Source organism: Lottia gigantea (assembly GCF_000327385.1).
Source record: "Lottia gigantea unplaced genomic scaffold LOTGIsca_34, whole genome shotgun sequence".
In the NCBI taxonomy this organism is placed as follows: domain Eukaryota; kingdom Metazoa; phylum Mollusca; class Gastropoda; family Lottiidae; genus Lottia; species Lottia gigantea.
This window is the reverse complement of record NW_008709146.1, coordinates 790909-808004: the sequence shown is the minus strand read 5'-3', so window position 1 is coordinate 808004 and position 17096 is coordinate 790909. Positions and strand designations below refer to the sequence as shown.

The window sequence follows — 17096 nt, the reverse complement described above, 5'->3', positions numbered from 1 at the left end:
AATACCCTGAGGCCCGTTCCAGTAAAATTCGTAGGTACAAAATTATGCGGAACTTCCATAGATACCATAGCTTACCATGGCAACTACGCATGATTTTGTACTTACGAATTTTATTGGAATGGGCCCCTTGTAGCATTGTTGTTTGTGTGAGAGACAGGAATGCGGTTCTTATGGGTGGAAATTGTCATGGGTGCTCTCTGTTTTTAATTTTTATAATGGGAGCAAAAATTGGGTGCGAACTGCCCGGGTGCGAAATTTCCGGATGGCAGTTTTCCTGGATGTGAATCGTCCTGGTGTGAAGTATCCGGATGTGTTCAGTGTCTCGGGTGGAAGTTTTCCTAGGTGGAATTTGTCCTGGGTGCAAAGTGCCCGGGTGCGAAATGTCGCGGTGGGAAATTGACCTAGGTGGAATTTGTCCTGGGTGCAAAGTGCCCGGGTGCGAAATGTCTCGGGTGGAAGTTGTCCTGATGTGAATAGTCCTGGTGCGAAATGTCCTGATGGCAATTGGCTGGGCGGGAAGTGTCCGGGCGGGAATTATCTGGGTGCGTAATGCCCTACTACCGTTCCAATCACCACCACAAATTATAAGCATTAGGAAAATATCTGTAGGCTCGTGATAATATTGAAAAGTCCTTTTTCGCAGTCTTCCATTCTTAAGTTACATTAATCTGTCGTATTTCAGTGTTGCGTCTTCATAATTTTCATTCAAGTTTACTTACGATGTTTACATGTGCCAAAATTAATTTTTACTTTGATTTGATTTTTTTAATGGAAAATACCCTTTTTCTCTCTTGTGTTGCGCCCCGTTTCCCCAATGTCGATGGTGCAAGTTGGGGGACGTACGCAAAAAAAAACGCGTCGAGTCGTAAGAAATAAAGCGGTGCCTATTGTCACCAGAACGTGCATCGGATTATCGCTATACATGAATATTAGATGTTCATTCGCACAGTTTGTATCTGAAAAGTGACACATATAACTAATTAATTCCATTTATACTGGTGAGAATTGATAATGGTTTTAGTAATATAGTTCAGTCTATTAGCAGAAGAGATCAACAGTCTGAGCAATTTATTCACATCAATTCCTATACCTGCTATTTACTACAAGAGCTCTTAATGGGATTTTATATATTCTAATATATATCTTGTAATGCCAATACGAAAAGTACATTATTAAAGCGCCATTTTTTGACCAATCATACTTTAGTCTCAGAAACAGGAATTTGTAAGCTAAGTCAACCAGTAACAGTGTTCACAGCTCACCTTATGAGTTTATGTATGTCAAGTATTATCCGCGTTTGAAAGTTAAAAAGACGAGTCGTCTTTTTTTAATCCCTGCAATATAAGAAAATACATCATAGAAATAGGAAAAGAAATCCATAGTTTGAGATATTTTTGAAGGAATTATGCGATTTTCATACATTTCTAGTATTTCTGAAGACTATTTACATATATTCAAGACCCAAATCAACCCCCAAAAAAGCGCACCTGTCCCTTTAATTGAGTTTATTCTATATTTCCTAACTTGCAGCCATTACAAAGCAACATTCTTTATCCGTTTGTGTCAGAAACATGATTTTTCAAAGAGAAACGTTTAAAAATATGTACTATGGTGTGTACTTTTGGGAGAGTTTAAGATAATTGAATGATTATTGTTATCAAAAATATGCACAGCACTTACTTATAACTGGCATATACGAAATTGGTATCGGATTAATATAAGCTTATACATGTATGTATCTTTTGTGAATTATGAATAAATGAAGTTTAAATCTAAAATATGAAATCTGAAATAAACATCCTTTGTAGCCTCGAAGAAAACAAGCCAATTCTTCCCAGTTAATTTGCATCCGAAAGAAAGTACTAGACCCTTAAGGTAGTACGGTTTCACATTATTATTAATTAATAGTATTCAATATAGGCACGGACATTTGTTATCATGATTTAGGAGGAAGTTAACCATTTATCGGTATCAGTATTGGAAGAAACCAATAGGAAAATCAATATCAAGTTTTCTGTGTTATTATCACTCAACGGCAGTCAAGTATGTCTTATCTAATGTATATAATATGTTATGTATCTTATTAACGTGACGTCTGCGATTGTTTTATAACATTTTTTTGTTGGGTAGCAAACTTTTTAGAAAGGAAAAAAACCTTAAAACACTTTCACGTGACATTCCGGACATGCAAATTCACAGATTTGGATGGGAATATTTCAAATTGAAAGCGTTGTTATGTAATATCAGTTGACAATTATTTCCACCTGTTCTATTGTCCAGCTTTCTAAACATTCATCAATGTTGAAATTTACATCACAGAGGGTTTTACTTGCAATGTCAATGTAATAATTGTCTATTGGAGAAAAAAACATTAGATTCTACACAATTTTTCTCTTTTGTACTTTTAACTATTATTTGAATTGGCTTTTACGGCAGAAAATGTATGACCAAGTTTCTACAATCTTAGTACTATCATCCTTTAAATACAGCCATTTTAATGAACGTGATATAAGTTCAACAAATCGTTCGTAAATCGAATTATTGGCGATTAAACCTCACCAGTTACTTTCACTAAAGATTACATTTCCAAACAAACGGAAATTAATTGCTAATTTAGGAAATAGGTTCGTGTCTATAAAACCTTAATGGTTTCCATTTTCATTCGAGACTACGAGATCTCTGCGAGTTCAGAGTTATCACTAATTGAATTCCAATAGTAATTTTTGCTTGATTGAAGATGGCTATTGTCTGTCATATCATTTCTATAGCATCGGTAGCACCAAATATTTTTTTAATTCCGGATCAGTAGAGGCATAATTCACAACGTCTTGTAATGTGAGGTGTCTAGACGATATTATGATACCCTTTTGTTCAGAAGGAGAATTATACCCATTCTCAAGATTCAACAAAACACAACATTCTCGAGTTACGTCTGCACGTTATTGGCATACCCATTGATCGTACCAGCTTTGTTTTTCAGTCTGAGGGCCTGTTATATTTCCCCAAATTGTCTCCAATAGGAACTGAAATGAAATGAATTTAGTGCTTTTTTCTCCTTTTCATTAGAATAAATAGACCGGACGACACCTTGCAATGTGAGAAATGCCGGAGCCTACTCTTCTTAGATATGCCACTGTCGGGCTTGAACATGTAGAGCTTCGGTTTATGGTCGCCCAAGAACGAAGACGCTGCTGTGGCCACAGCGGCTCATGAGAGTTGTTTCCTCAAATTAATACCTCAAGGTTAAGGTCCAAGAACGTATCTCAGTTTTTAGTAAAAGCAGTTCCATTAGATAAATTAGACGAAATCACATGTGAATATTAAGTATTGATGGTATTTAGATGAAATGACCTCCAGTATACCCTAACCTTTCTTTTCTCTTCAAGTCGATGTGATTCGCATCAAGGAGTAAATTGATTTTTGTAGCCAATTCCCTATATTAAAGCTCCTGTGTATTCAAATGTTGAATTGTGGCAATTGGTGAAGATGAAAATAAAATAAAACAGAAATCAATCATTTAAACAATGAGTGGAGAAGTGGACCACCAGGGTATCTGTGGGGCTTTTTTTTCTATTATTAGAGGGGGGGTAGGGGGGGGGGACACTGGTCGATAGGTAAATCAAAAATCTAAATATGATAATAAACTCACGCTTCCCATTATCATAAGACACCATTACACTACAACAAATTCCTATAAACAATACAGAATTATCTGACATAGCGTAACTTGAATCGTGATAATAACTGTGGTTTTAATGTCGAAGGCAAATGGAATCATATCAGAACAGAACAAGAGTGTGGACTGTATATTATATCAGTAATAGTCGCGTTGTACACAACACATCGAGAATATTGGATGCTTTAACTTAATCATCACTAGTATGCCATATCACGTACTCTATATTATTGAAGATAAACTCAACTAGCATAATCAGGAATCATTTCAGATTACTTCTGTTATCTGGTTTATCTTAGTAACTCTCTTGTCTCTTATGGGTGTATTTGAAACTTAAGTAGATATTATGTACTCTCCAAGGTTAAGACCATATTCGAGAATGTAGTACATGGACTTGTAACCTTTAATCCAATATTATAGAACTTTGATTGTTTATGCTTCATTTAAAGTGGTCTGTGAGAAAAACTAATTTAATTTCGTCGTGTATTCAGGGTTGTCCCATTTCCAAGACAATCAACCCTAGTATCTAATCAAGGTGTTGTGTGTAAATCTATCTGTTGCTGCTTGTGCTGCTGACCGAATCTGCAAAGTCAAATTTTATTAATTAAGTTATCTTTATAAAGTAAGTCGTTTATATAGACGTCGGTTCTTGTATAGTGAATTATTCAGCAATAGTTACTTCAACCATTTGTGGTCCTTGCACAGAAGTTCTTGATAGACGTCATCAATGTTGGTGTACTGTTTCAAAATGAAACGTCAATTCTTTTATTGTCGTCGGTATTTCTGACTTCTGTGTTCTCTTATTTCGACTTTATGTTTTAACATGGCGCTGCCGTCTGAACCGACACAGATAAATGTCTTCGGTTTTCATTAACCCTCTTAGATAAAGTGAGAAGTTTGTAATAGGCGTTGGTCAACAACTGGTGGTTCAACCATTTGTCTTCCTTGCACGGAAATTGTTGATTGATGTCATCAATGTTTGTGTACTGTGTTAAAATGAAACGTCAATTCTTTTATGGTTGTTGGTATTTCTGGCTGTAATTGGTTTTATTGCTTCATGTTGTATCATGACATTGAGCATTCCGATGGAAATGTTTACATTGATAAAGAAGAGATTGACGTCATCAGCTGTTTTATTCTCAGTCAAATTAACAGACAATTAGATCAACCATTGCCGTCTATATCCTTCTATTGAGCCACAGACAGGAAGTGGGGTCTGATGTCATCAATTCATGTTTACAGTGAGCAATCTTATCGAATTCGCTATAAGTCAAATCATCCTTGACATTGATTCAAAGGATAATTGTCTCTAGAAAACAATCTGATTAAGAGCACTTTATTAAGCTAGTCATCTCACACAATCCTCTTATTCTACTTGAAATGTAATTGGCATGTGATATTATTTTCTAATCCCGTTGCTAAGGATACTTTCACAGTGGTTACATTTCCATCTTCCATTTTCCTTTATGGTTTATTAGTATACGACACCTTTGATTCCTTTGGTGATCTAAAGCAGTAACTGTGGAGACTTCCACAGCGCTACTTGTTTTTGGAGCGATTGGTTGTGATAGTTGTGTGAAACTACCATGTAAACCAACCTTACCCTTGTATGGGCCTGGAATAAAAATAGCATCATGCACAGATGCAAATTATGTAAAAAGGTAGAAAAAATTCAGAATTCAATTCAGAAACCAGTGAGAGCAGTGGAGATTCAGCTTTATAACGCTCATTTCATGTGTAAAATGAAATGAATGTTATAATATTCACATATAAAATTGTGTCTATTATAAAAATGACAGAAGGCTATAAACATTATATAACCTATAATAAAATTCCTAAAATCTGACATTTTATGACAGCAATGAAAAATATATATTGGATATTTCATAAACGTCAATAAGAGGGATTTATGCTCTTATCCTTTCATATTTTTCTTTACTCTATCGGTCTCTTTCAACTCATAAATTCTTTTTCCTGTCTTAAATTCTATTTTAAAGTGTAATTATCTATTTTGCATTTCAATTACTGTGAGGTTATAGGACGTGGGCAGGTGTGTTTGTTGTCAGATATATTCACAGTATCTTTTTACGTTAAATGAATGAATTGAAGCGTCCTACTTTTCTGCACCTGAGTAAGTAAATAAAGACGGGTGATGCCATGCAGTGGGCAACTACTCCAGAGCCACCTACCTCCTCTTTTCGATTTCCAGCTGTCTCATCCGAACACTAGATAAGTTCCATATCTACCCCTCCGATCTGCTTTAACGATATGAAGAGGTGGGGTTTTAAATCCGATAATATAGGATCGACTTCAAAAGCGTTCTCTCCCAGAGAAATGATTTGATTTTTTTTACTTATGGTATTGATACAAAGCGGATAGCACAAAACCAAATATTTACTCAACTGTGTATAATCCAGTATCATCTATGATAAAAAATGAAGTCTATACATAAGAGAAAATATCAAGCGAACGTGAAGATAGACATGTTTTAAAAGTAACGCTTTAGTGAAATAAAATTGTCTCGTCTGTTACCGTGATTTGAGTTTCGAAAACCATAGACTTTAAAGAGGAAATATTTTAAGATATCTCAAAATAGAAATTTTGTGACCAAGATACTGTGCAGCAAACCATTACACAATTTAAAAATTTAGAATTAAAGAGACAAAGCCAGTAAACTTTTGAGAATAGTGACCCCTTTTTAAAGTTTCAGCGTTAGGGTTTATATGTGGAGTAAGCTTGTGGTACTTTAAGATCCATTTTTGGTCACTCTCATATGCAATTTCATATTCGACGCAACTTTCGCGTCAACCCTCTACCAATGAACTCATGAACTCATTTCCGAAATGCAAATTGCATTGTGGTTTTAACTCGGGCATGCAGATATTTCGTAGTGTTGTGTACTTATTTTAAATCGATTTCATCATCTCATTATGATGTATAACGGTTGATGAAATTAGCAGATTTAGCAAGTCCTATTTTCATATTTTCTTTTTAGGATGTCTCCTTTAAAATCGTAATACTTTTAAAACGTAGGCAGTGAAAGATAAATGGAAACTTTGTCTACAAGAGAAGAATTTCTATTAGTTGGGTAAGTGATAGGAGTCTCAAGTGTAATATGTCAGTTTACTTCGATTATCAAATCTTACACTTGATTGACAGGTCATATTGTGGCATCGTCATCTATTACTAATCTTCAAACATTACTTTGAAATTCTGTCTGACAAAGCATCTATGAATTTCACTGAATACAAACCTATTTTTTTTAATCTTCATTGCGTTTCCTGTGCAGATATAGATTGGATTTTGAAATTTTAAATTCAAAGCTATTGATTCTTAATCCTTGGTGGTTTCTAAGCGATTTCATCAGAATTAGTTATTGACTTCTGATATATCATAAGGCAAGAATAAATAAGAAATACACTCCAGAAATCGAAGTTCATTCTCGTACAATCCATCATTATACCTCCCATGGCTTGCTATGAAGTGAAATTTGATTATTACGTTTAAAAAGAACCCTAAACTAGCTCGCAAACATAAATGTTCGGCCTTGGATCCTTGCATAGGTTGAAAAATGCCTTCGAATCCTTATGTGTCCGGAATTAGATAGCGTTCTATTCAACACCTCATGATGACGGAACTTGTTAGTGCAAAGAAGATTTTTCGGTTTAAAGGGAATCCTAAATGCTTACTCGCTAACATAAATGTCCGCCCTTCGATCTTCGAATCCAAGTATCCAGAATTATCCGCGTTTGAAAGTCTTTCTTTAGACGCCATATATAGAAAAGACATATTATAAAAATAGATAGCAAAATTTCTAATTTGGGGCATATTTGAAGAGATTGTGCAATTTTCGTCCAGTTCTAGTACTGCCGGAGGTTTATTACATATATCCAGGACCCAAGTCAACTATCGAAAATGCCGACCGTCCCCTTTCAGCATGTTTTTTTTTTTTGTAAATGATGTAGTCGTAACTCGGTGATAAATTTCCTGCTGCTCGGATTGCACGATACACCGAGGTCTTCAGTTATACTGTTTTAACGAGCAGGAAGTTAAGGTAGGACCGAAAACTACATTACATTTCTAAATCTACTCCCGAGTGACTAATTCATAACGATATCGTCTATGACACAAAATGACATTTACCAAACCAGTATAATTTCTTATATTATAGATAACACCCAAAAGCAGCAGTAGTAATTAAAATGAATGTAAATATCTGGTTAAAAATTTCTTAATCACCACTGATACAAACAGCCTAGAGGATAGTAAGAGAAAATCTGTGAAAATTGGAATTATTTCTAACTCGACTGATTACCTCTTCTTGTATTCCTTACAGGCTTTCTTCATCGTGTTTAGTTGTCGGTAAACAACTGTCAGATATGGTATGGATATAGTTATTTAGTTAATACAAGATTATAATTTATAAGGATTATTTCCTCGTCGACTGCAGCTATAGATAAGATTAAAGAAGCTTAATTTACTTTTTAAATTTTATCATCAAAAAATGACTAGGATTTTGTCAGATTTCACTTATACCTGCAAGTGAAATAATACAGTTTTTCAAAAAAAAAATTTTTTTCTATATACATGATTATATCTTTATAAACTAATGCAAGTTTGGCAACCTTTTTTAGGAATGAGGTTTCTCTCACGACCTATTTAAGCAAACAAATATCGGTTACAGCCCAGTAAAACCGGATTGTGACCATTTGCGACTTTACGGCGACCAGAATTGTATATTGTCGCCGGAAAACGTGAAGAAAACACAAGTAAAAGTACAAAACCCAGTCGCACTCAATCTGATACATATTCGAACATATTTTCGAATTCTGTTTCATAACCCCATAATGGTTAACAAGAGTTTAATAGCGTAAATAGAATTCATTGCATGCACATTTAACAATATGAAAATTTGGTAAATCTGAATATTAATCTTGCAGACACTAAACTATAAATGTTACCCAATCACATGGTAATGATATGTATATTTTATTGAAACCATAAAAAATTATATTTTACTAAACAACAAAATTCCAGACATATTAAACTGAACTTTATTATTTTAAAAGGACATTAACCTTCTTTATTGATCCGGTTCAATAAAAGTTAAGTGAACATGTTTTTGGATTACAATAGAAAAATACAGTTCATGTTGGTTACCGGTACCTCATCAAATTTATGTAGACATATTCTAGGTGGAAGAACAAAATTTAAAATGATTTTTATCTCATGTAATAAATGTACAGATGAAGTCATTCAACAGTATAAGCATACTGCACTAAACCATGTGTGACAGCGAATCCTCTTCTGGTTTTGCAACCAAGAGCTTAAACTTAGATTTCAAGAAGCGTGGGTGATCTTATTTTGTATAATAACAGGAAAGGTCTTGTGCACTAGAAGGACTACACTATGTTTAGTGAGTTTGCCTACTATGATTGCAACCATGTATTCCGGAGATAGATTTTATAACGAATTTCATTTTCTGACCAATCTTAAAACACGTCGAGAAGCCTGATTGATTCCGTTGTAACCGTATAAAATGGACAAATGATAAACCAGTTTCAGCTGAAGGCTTCAAAACCTCCCCGGAGTCAACTGATAAGACATGTATAATATTGATTTTCGACCGGATCAACATCGGGCGATAGGAATATTAGCTAGGGCTTTAAAAGGTTAATAAGCTTTCAAACAACCAGAGATTGAAAGTTTGTTTTGTTGACACTGAATAAAAATTCTAATGATGTTAGTAGAGAGTAGAATGAACGTTGATTACTTTGTTCCTTGTAAGAACACTCTATAACTTCCGACACAGTGGGATTCCTATTCTTTTTCTTTATATTACCCCTTTCAGGAACTTTGATCGATTGCATTATCCCCCTTATTCCAATAAATCCTTACTATTACATGATTTTCTCTTAGATTTTCCCAGCAAACTTTTTTATAGCTTGAACGTCTTCAATTATAATTGTCCAAACATTTAATGCTAGACTACATAGCGCCTCATTAATTTGGTAATTATTTTTCAAACCTCTACCACTAGGTTCTGGACATTGTGAAACAATGTGTTCTGCTACAGTTGACAATTTCACATGTCTCGTGGTTATGTCTCAAGAATCTCCACACGTGTAAAAATTTTCCGTTGCTAGCCGCGTAAAAATGATTCCCCCTACCCCTGAAAACCGACAACCGAACAATTCCATTACACCATTGTCCCTCCGCATATATTACATGCCCCTCTGAACAATCAAGTCTGGTTACGGGCCTGGGACTATATCTTTGGCATGTTATGATCCATTGTCTTTTACATCGAAAAGATAAGTAAGCATATAATTTCGAAACACGAAACTTGGGGATACACATTATTGATGCAATCTTGTGATATACGAATGAATGTGAATGGCATAACATGTGTATAGATTCATTTATATACTATGTTCTCGGGTCAAAATTGAAAATATCCAAATCAAATTTACACTGTAATATCTCCGATGGAAAGTTTCAATGTTGGGTTAAAATTACAGATCGGAGACGCCAGTTTGAACCTTAACGGTCAGCCTACGTAAAGCTCCCTTCTTCATTGCCACCTACAACCAAGTCAACTCAAATTTCTATTACGACAAGAAGGAAATGTATTTGTATTGTTATTGCTTTTACTCTATTCCTGGCGACAGAATAGTCCCTAGGTTTAGAATTTCCTGTGAAGTTTTCAAATCTCAAATAAACTGTAAAACAGCCATCGATCATTAGATACTTTAAAAGGCCATTATTTTACATAATAATGGAGCCACGTGCCAACTTCAATCACTCTTTACCGTCAATTCTTAATGTGTTTATCAATTTAATCAGATTTGGTTTTTTAATTTTTACAGCAAGTGCCTCCTTTCGTTAGTAATTTGGTTCTGTTTTTACATCTGTTTGAGAGGTCTTTTCTGAGAATATCAACAAAAGTTTAGCCTAATATCATACTGCACAAACATACGGTGTGCTTTTCCAACTTAAACCCTTACTGAGATCATAGTAATCCATGGTAATTCGTGTTAATGCCAATCTGATTTGGATTTTCTGAAAAAAGTCGAAATTTTTATCCAATGAAAGTCGTTGAGCGATTGTTTTCTTGTGGAGAGGATGGTCAGAAGATGTAAACCCATGCACCCAAAACCACTAACAGCTATGTGACCTGATTTCATTATATTTCGATTAACGGTTTTGAGCTATTGCCTTCAACAAACGCGACAACAAAGTGATTTTGATAATGTAGTCGGTGTTTGAATTGATGCCTTCCTTGACAAGCTATTTTCAGAATATGTACACGTAGAAAATATAACCTCTTTAGGTGCAGAAGATGGCCGCCTTATCAAAGAGGGCTTTATCATTGAAAGTAATTATTGAATCATTAAGGAAAAAGTAGTCATTAGATGATAAACTAATGGTCTATTGAGTGATCAGAAACACGGAAAACCATAAAAGACATTAAAGAAACAAACTGTTGAAATGATTTGGACTCATGGGACAAATAAAACCTTCAATTGAAAAGTGTAAAATTTGTATTCAAGAAACTTTCATAGGATAGAAAAACATTTAATTAGAGTTTCCTTGGAGAATGAAAACCTTCTTTGAAGATAACCATTCTTATTTCACAACGATTCTGAAAACAAAGTTAATTTTCCTGAATAGTGTGTGAAAAATCTTCGGATCTATGCTGGACATGAATTTTAGCGACTGGGGTGGTGAACAATAAAACAATCGTAGATTTAGTCCTAAGATGTAACAAGTCCTTGGGTGGACACCTCTGGTTCCAACGATTTGTAAAGAGTAGAACTATTTACGTAAGCGACGAGTGATTCAGTCTTGTCTTATCTTGACACAATTGATATTAATATTACTGATTTTACACACCTGTGTTGGTTCCATAGGTGGGCGAATGGAGGTATCAGGAGATTCCCAATACACGAGGTTGGAAAGAAAGGTTAAACAAAGTACATCAAATTCTTTTTATAGTAGCAGCATCTCCCAGTAAAGAAATCACTTGGCTATATATAATTAAGAAGTGGTTGAAAATAAAAAAAGGTTAATTTACAAGCAAGTATTTCTCCGTAGCACTTTTAGACACGCCTTTCTCTCCCCCCTCTTTCTTTTGTTTATGAATGCTCGTTCATATTTTGTTTGAAATAGAAACATGCAGATGCTGATATCCGGCTGTGGTCTAGTTCGATTGGCCTTACATAAAATTTTCATCGTCATCATTTAATTTTTTCTTTGACCAGATGCATAGTATTGGTCAGGCTCTCATGTGACGATCTATGTAATTACTTGATCAAATTGAATTTGTTATATAAGGAGTATTTAAAAACGGAGAGAACTTACAATAAGGTGATATTATAAATATTAAATTTCCAGATATGTTAAGGGACAGATTTCTCTAAATTTTGGTCTTTGTATAGTTTTCATATATATAATGTATAAAACAAAACATAATGCCCCTCAACATGGAAAGAGAGATAGATAACATTTGAGTTAGTTGATAGCTCGACTGTCGTATAAAGGGAGGTAACACAAACATCTGTGAAATGCTAAAAAAACGCATTAGTGACAAAGGTTGAAATAATCTAGTTTACTGATGAAAGTGCAGCATCGACTAACAACACAATTCGTGTCAATTAGAAGATCACATTTTTAAAACAATATAACACTGTGTGCATTTGTGAGCAATATCATAGAAAATCAACAACAAAAACCAATCAGGACCTTTGAGACAATTCTGCCCATTGGACATAAATATTCGGATCTGTGTGATTCAATTTAGGATTTTAAGTAATTTGATAGATATTTTATACAAAGCCAATGGTAATAGGTAAGAAATAGTATGGATTTTCCACCTCATAGCCCGTGAATTGAGTACTTTTCTAATAAGCATAGTGGGGTTCAAAGATTTGTTGTTATATATTCTATAAAAAGTTGAATGATAAAAACGCCAATACCACCAAAGTCATTAAACTACTTAATTGTTGACAACTTCCATTATTATCTTTACTGGTAACAAGTTCCATTTTTGAATCTTTCGTTGTCGATTTATTTATTTGGGTACTTCTCGAGTCATTGGTGGTATATTTGGATTTTGGTTGTTCTGATCTTGAAATGGTGCTTGTCGTGTGTGTGGTGACGCTACTGGATGTTGAAAAATCTCGAGAATTAGTTCTACTGGATGTTGAAAAATCTCGAGAATTAGTGCTTGTCTTGTGTATGGTTGTTGGCATTACTACAGTCACATGGTAAACAACTTTAAGGACGGTATCATTCTGTCGAACATATACTGTATATTGTCCAGCATCGTCAAGCTTAGCATTAATAAACAATACCTCTTTTCTAGATCTTATATTTAGTTCGCCGATTTCATCTATATAATTCAATAACTTATCTCCTTCTGGAAAATTTTTATACCATCTGGTTGTCACTGGATAACCAGAATAGTACAATTCTAAATAACGTCCTTTATGGTTACCCAGTTCAACTGTTACGTTTGTTGTTATCATATCGTAAAATATTTGCAATGGACCTGAAAGAGAAGGGAATACTTCATAAGCCATTATATATTTTAAAGAAACAAAATCAAATATAAATGCTTTGAACGACTATAGCATAGTGACGATTAAAATTTGTGCAATATATTTGACAGTAATCATATCACGATGCTATATTAGCATAATCATTAGCATTATCCGATCCACCCCGTCACTGAGTGGAATCAGATTTCTAAGATTCATAACAGACTTTGCTCCATCTAGTTACATGACTAGGAAACTACTCCCCATTTGAACCCATTGGTCACGAATATAGTATGGTATTCATTCAATAAATCCACTTACATTTGACATTTACCTCTACAGTATTACTACTCAATTTACCAAATCCAGTCCAAGTCAAACATGTAAAAAAGTGATCTGTACATTTCAATTTAGTTGTGGCTCTGTAATTCAGGAAATACCCCTTAGAAACAGTGGTAGTAAGATTGCTGGCATCACTATTTCTAGTTATAGACGTTGATACCATGGTAGGGTCGTAGTTACTACCATAAGGCATCCCAACTTGACAAACTAAATTCACTTCCTGTCCTACTTCCTGATCATATCCAATGTTATTCCAAGTGGTAAACTTTGTAACAAACGATGTATCTAAAAAGAGACAAGTCAGTTTAAACCCGTTCAAGAATTCAAAGTAGATAATTTTTCAATCATAGGATCCAAAGTACTTCTTGTGATGAAACTCAACCAGAGCAATTTTTTTATTTTATTGATGACTGTTTCATATGATGTAGAGCAAGATTTGTAATATATTTGTAATTTTATTGAAATCTGGGCGAAGAATCGGAAGCTTATTTCTACATGGTTGTCATACTGAAAAAAGTTTACTTACAACCAGCGTTTACGTGAACACTTGCCTCTTGATTTCCATTCTTACAAGTCCAATTGGCGTTATCGTTTTCTTTAATTGTTATTTTGATTTGAATTTCTGATTTCATGGAATCATAATATGTGCGATAGCCAAGACCTTGACTGTCTGGTACAATCAAACATGGAGACTCGTAGTAGTTTCTTGCCAAACAAGTTAGTAATGGTTTACCACCATGAAGGAATTGTACATCTTTGGATCTATCTATTGTACCGCATGTTAAAAAACAACTTGTTCCATAAACGCAGTTTTCTGTTGGTACCTTGAACTGAAATTCAGCTGAAAAATTATAAATAGATTCAATACAAACAATACAAACCCAGTTAAAGATGGGTTCCTTTGTTTTCAATTATGAAAATAAAAATGCTAATATGTATATAAATAGAAAGTAGAGGTGTTTAAATGACATGGAAAAATACCATATATTCGATATCTCAAATCCCAACCTTTTTTCAATTCTTGTGTAATTTTTGGTGATGTCAATTTTATGGAATCAAACATTAAAATTTAGAAAAAGACGATGTCAGAAACATTCGTTCATTCTCCATGACGCCGACGACGGAAGACAGGAAAGGAAGTAACTCTGAAAATTTTATATATTTTTTTTAACTTTTGTTGCGTACTATTGTATGCTCTATATATTTTATTTTTGGTGTTGAAAAATTATAAAATAAAGCCAAAAAAAAAAGAAAAAGAAAACTGTGATATAGCATACTTTGAGATAAACAACAAAAAACATACAAAACATTAGAATACTTTTAAATGAATGTAATTGTTATACTATGATTTTTTCGATTTTATCGCAATTATTTCTAAAATATGGTGACGTTACAAAAAAATATCGACTATTTTACGTGTACGATATTTCTTCAGTTGTAGGATATTTTAATTGAAAATGCAGGTGCGGATTTTTCATGATTTGAACTTTTAAAATATCATCCACAGTTGCTTTAAAGAAGTATTGGCCTTGGATAAAAAAAGAAATAAATTTACCAAATGATGATGCTGTAAATAGCAAAACTGTTATCCATATGATCTTAGATATCTCCATTATCTACAATTATAAGAATAGCTTTCCAAGCAAGGTAACATATACGCCCACTGACAGTTTTCTACATTTCAATTCGAATACATTTGGAAACCGTTTAAAAGTCACAGGCATTTTTAAATCAAGAACTGAAAGTAATAATGTATGTTTCGATTATCGATAGGGTTCATCTTTGAGGTGATAAAAAAATTCACGAAGTTGTGTCAAAATCATAAGAATTGAGTGTATACGATTGAAGGAGTTTCAAAACACAATTTTCATGTGGGCGTATAAAAATAATTATCATGACCCAAAATGATTGATATCGTGACCCAAATAAAGATTCTGATACACCCCCTTCAAGATTAAAAGTTAAAAACAGTTTAAAACTAATCAAAAAGTTTTTATTAGAAAGGATAGATCAATTTAAAAAGTAGAGCTGAATGCAAATATTGTTATCCTTAATGAAATAAGATTACGATTTCGTATCGTTTTTGTATTTTTGATATTTTTAGTCTACATTTAATCTGAATAGTTTTCTACCAAAGTCCGTCCCAATGGTGTTATTTTAACCAATTAAAGCGTGTCATGTAAAATATATTTCTTGGTAAAATATGGAATAAGGTACAGGTAAATTATACACTCTCTTGAATACAATATAGGAAATAACGATATTAAAATTATATCAGAAACAAATTTCTTTTTACCAAAAATAAAGCTATCATAAACACAAGGTGTCTTTTGTATTAACCTTGACTTCGTATGGAATATATGAAAATGTAACCTAACTTACAACAATCAACCCTTTAGAAATCCTGCTACCTGTTACGGCGTTGATATATAATGTATTCTATCTATCAAATTTAACTTGTTATCACTCATTGCGAAATATCAATATTTCATGTGACCACGAAATTTAGAATTACTGATAACATAGAATTAAAAGTATGTACAAATGCTATACTCCGATAACCTTCTGTTTATGAAAATAGGTCATACACCTGAACTGCCGATTAATGTAAAACAAACAACGGGGAATTACACTGTTGATTCTGGTTGCATTTTATATTTCTAGATAGCTAATAAAAGCCCATATGAGCAAGTAAATGCAGTTTACTGGTGAGTCGGATGTCGTGACTGGACATTTTTGAAAAGCATAAAATCGATGCAAATGTTGGTGTTTCGTTTTGTAATTCCGTGTTAGTGCTGCAGTCTACTAAGAAAAGACCAAAGAAAGATTTCGTTTCTTTCAGATTTCTGTTTAGAAATATTTATAAGTTTGAAAATAGTACAGGCGGTTGTTAATATCTTGCAGTTGTGACTTTCGTTTGCCTAATTTTATCTTATATTTCTACCAGATATTAGGTTCGCCATCCGTTTGAACAATCGTTTGAACTCAAAAACGGTTTAGCTAAGCTAATCAGTAATATTCTTCACAGTTTATAGTCGAAATTTGAGCCACGTGTCAACACGTGTCCAGAATTATCCGCTTTTAAAATTAAAAAGACGACTCGTCTTTTTTGGGTACTATTTTATAGAAAAGACATACAAAAATAGAAAGTGATATTCTTAGTTCGAGGTATTTTGAAGAAAGTATGTCATTTTCGTACATTTCTGGTACTTCTGAAGACCATTTACATCTATTCAAGACCTATATCAACCCCCCAAAAATGGCAAACCTTTAAGTGATGTTAACGAATTTCTGAAAGATTTTGTCGTTGATTGAATTCCCTGATTTAACATGGACATAAATCATATATTTGAATTAGTGTGTTGAATCCTGTGTTTGTACATGCCCGATACAAAACAAAAACACGAATAGTTCACCTAAAATGAAAATGAAATAATACAAAACCGACATTATAAACAGAATGGTGATATAATTTTCTTCGTCAGCACAAGAGCAAAAACTTAAACACCTAATAGTATAATGAAACACTACAATAA

At 33.7% G+C, this 17096-nt stretch overlaps 1 protein-coding gene across 1 annotated transcript; it reads right to left on the bottom strand.

Moving 5' to 3' along the window:
* Positions 1-12268: 12268 nt before the first annotated feature.
* LOTGIDRAFT_233012 (hypothetical protein) lies at positions 12269-15976 on the bottom strand. Its single transcript, XM_009058439.1, has 5 exons — positions 15943-15976; positions 15116-15176; positions 14087-14401; positions 13540-13845; positions 12269-13229 (listed from the first exon to the last, which is right to left on the bottom strand). Exons 2-5 carry the CDS (start codon positions 15171-15173, stop codon positions 12622-12624), a joined length of 1287 nt encoding a protein of 428 aa, XP_009056687.1. The 5' UTR covers positions 15174-15176; positions 15943-15976; the 3' UTR covers positions 12269-12621.
* Positions 15977-17096: the final 1120 nt, after the last annotated feature.

Bases quoted from the DNA above. Each gene is read 5' to 3' on its own strand.
- LOTGIDRAFT_233012 (XM_009058439.1), bottom strand. From the start codon at position 15,173: ATGGAGATATCTAAGATCATATGGATAACAGTTTTGCTATTTACAGCA. The intron at 14,402-15,115 runs GTAAATTTATTT...ATAATTTTTCAG, and splicing joins ATTTACAGCATCATCATTTG to CTGAATTTCAGTTCAAGGTA. The intron at 13,230-13,539 runs GTAAGTGGATTT...CTTCTCTTTCAG, and splicing joins TGTAGAGGTAAATGTCAAAT to GTCCATTGCAAATATTTTAC.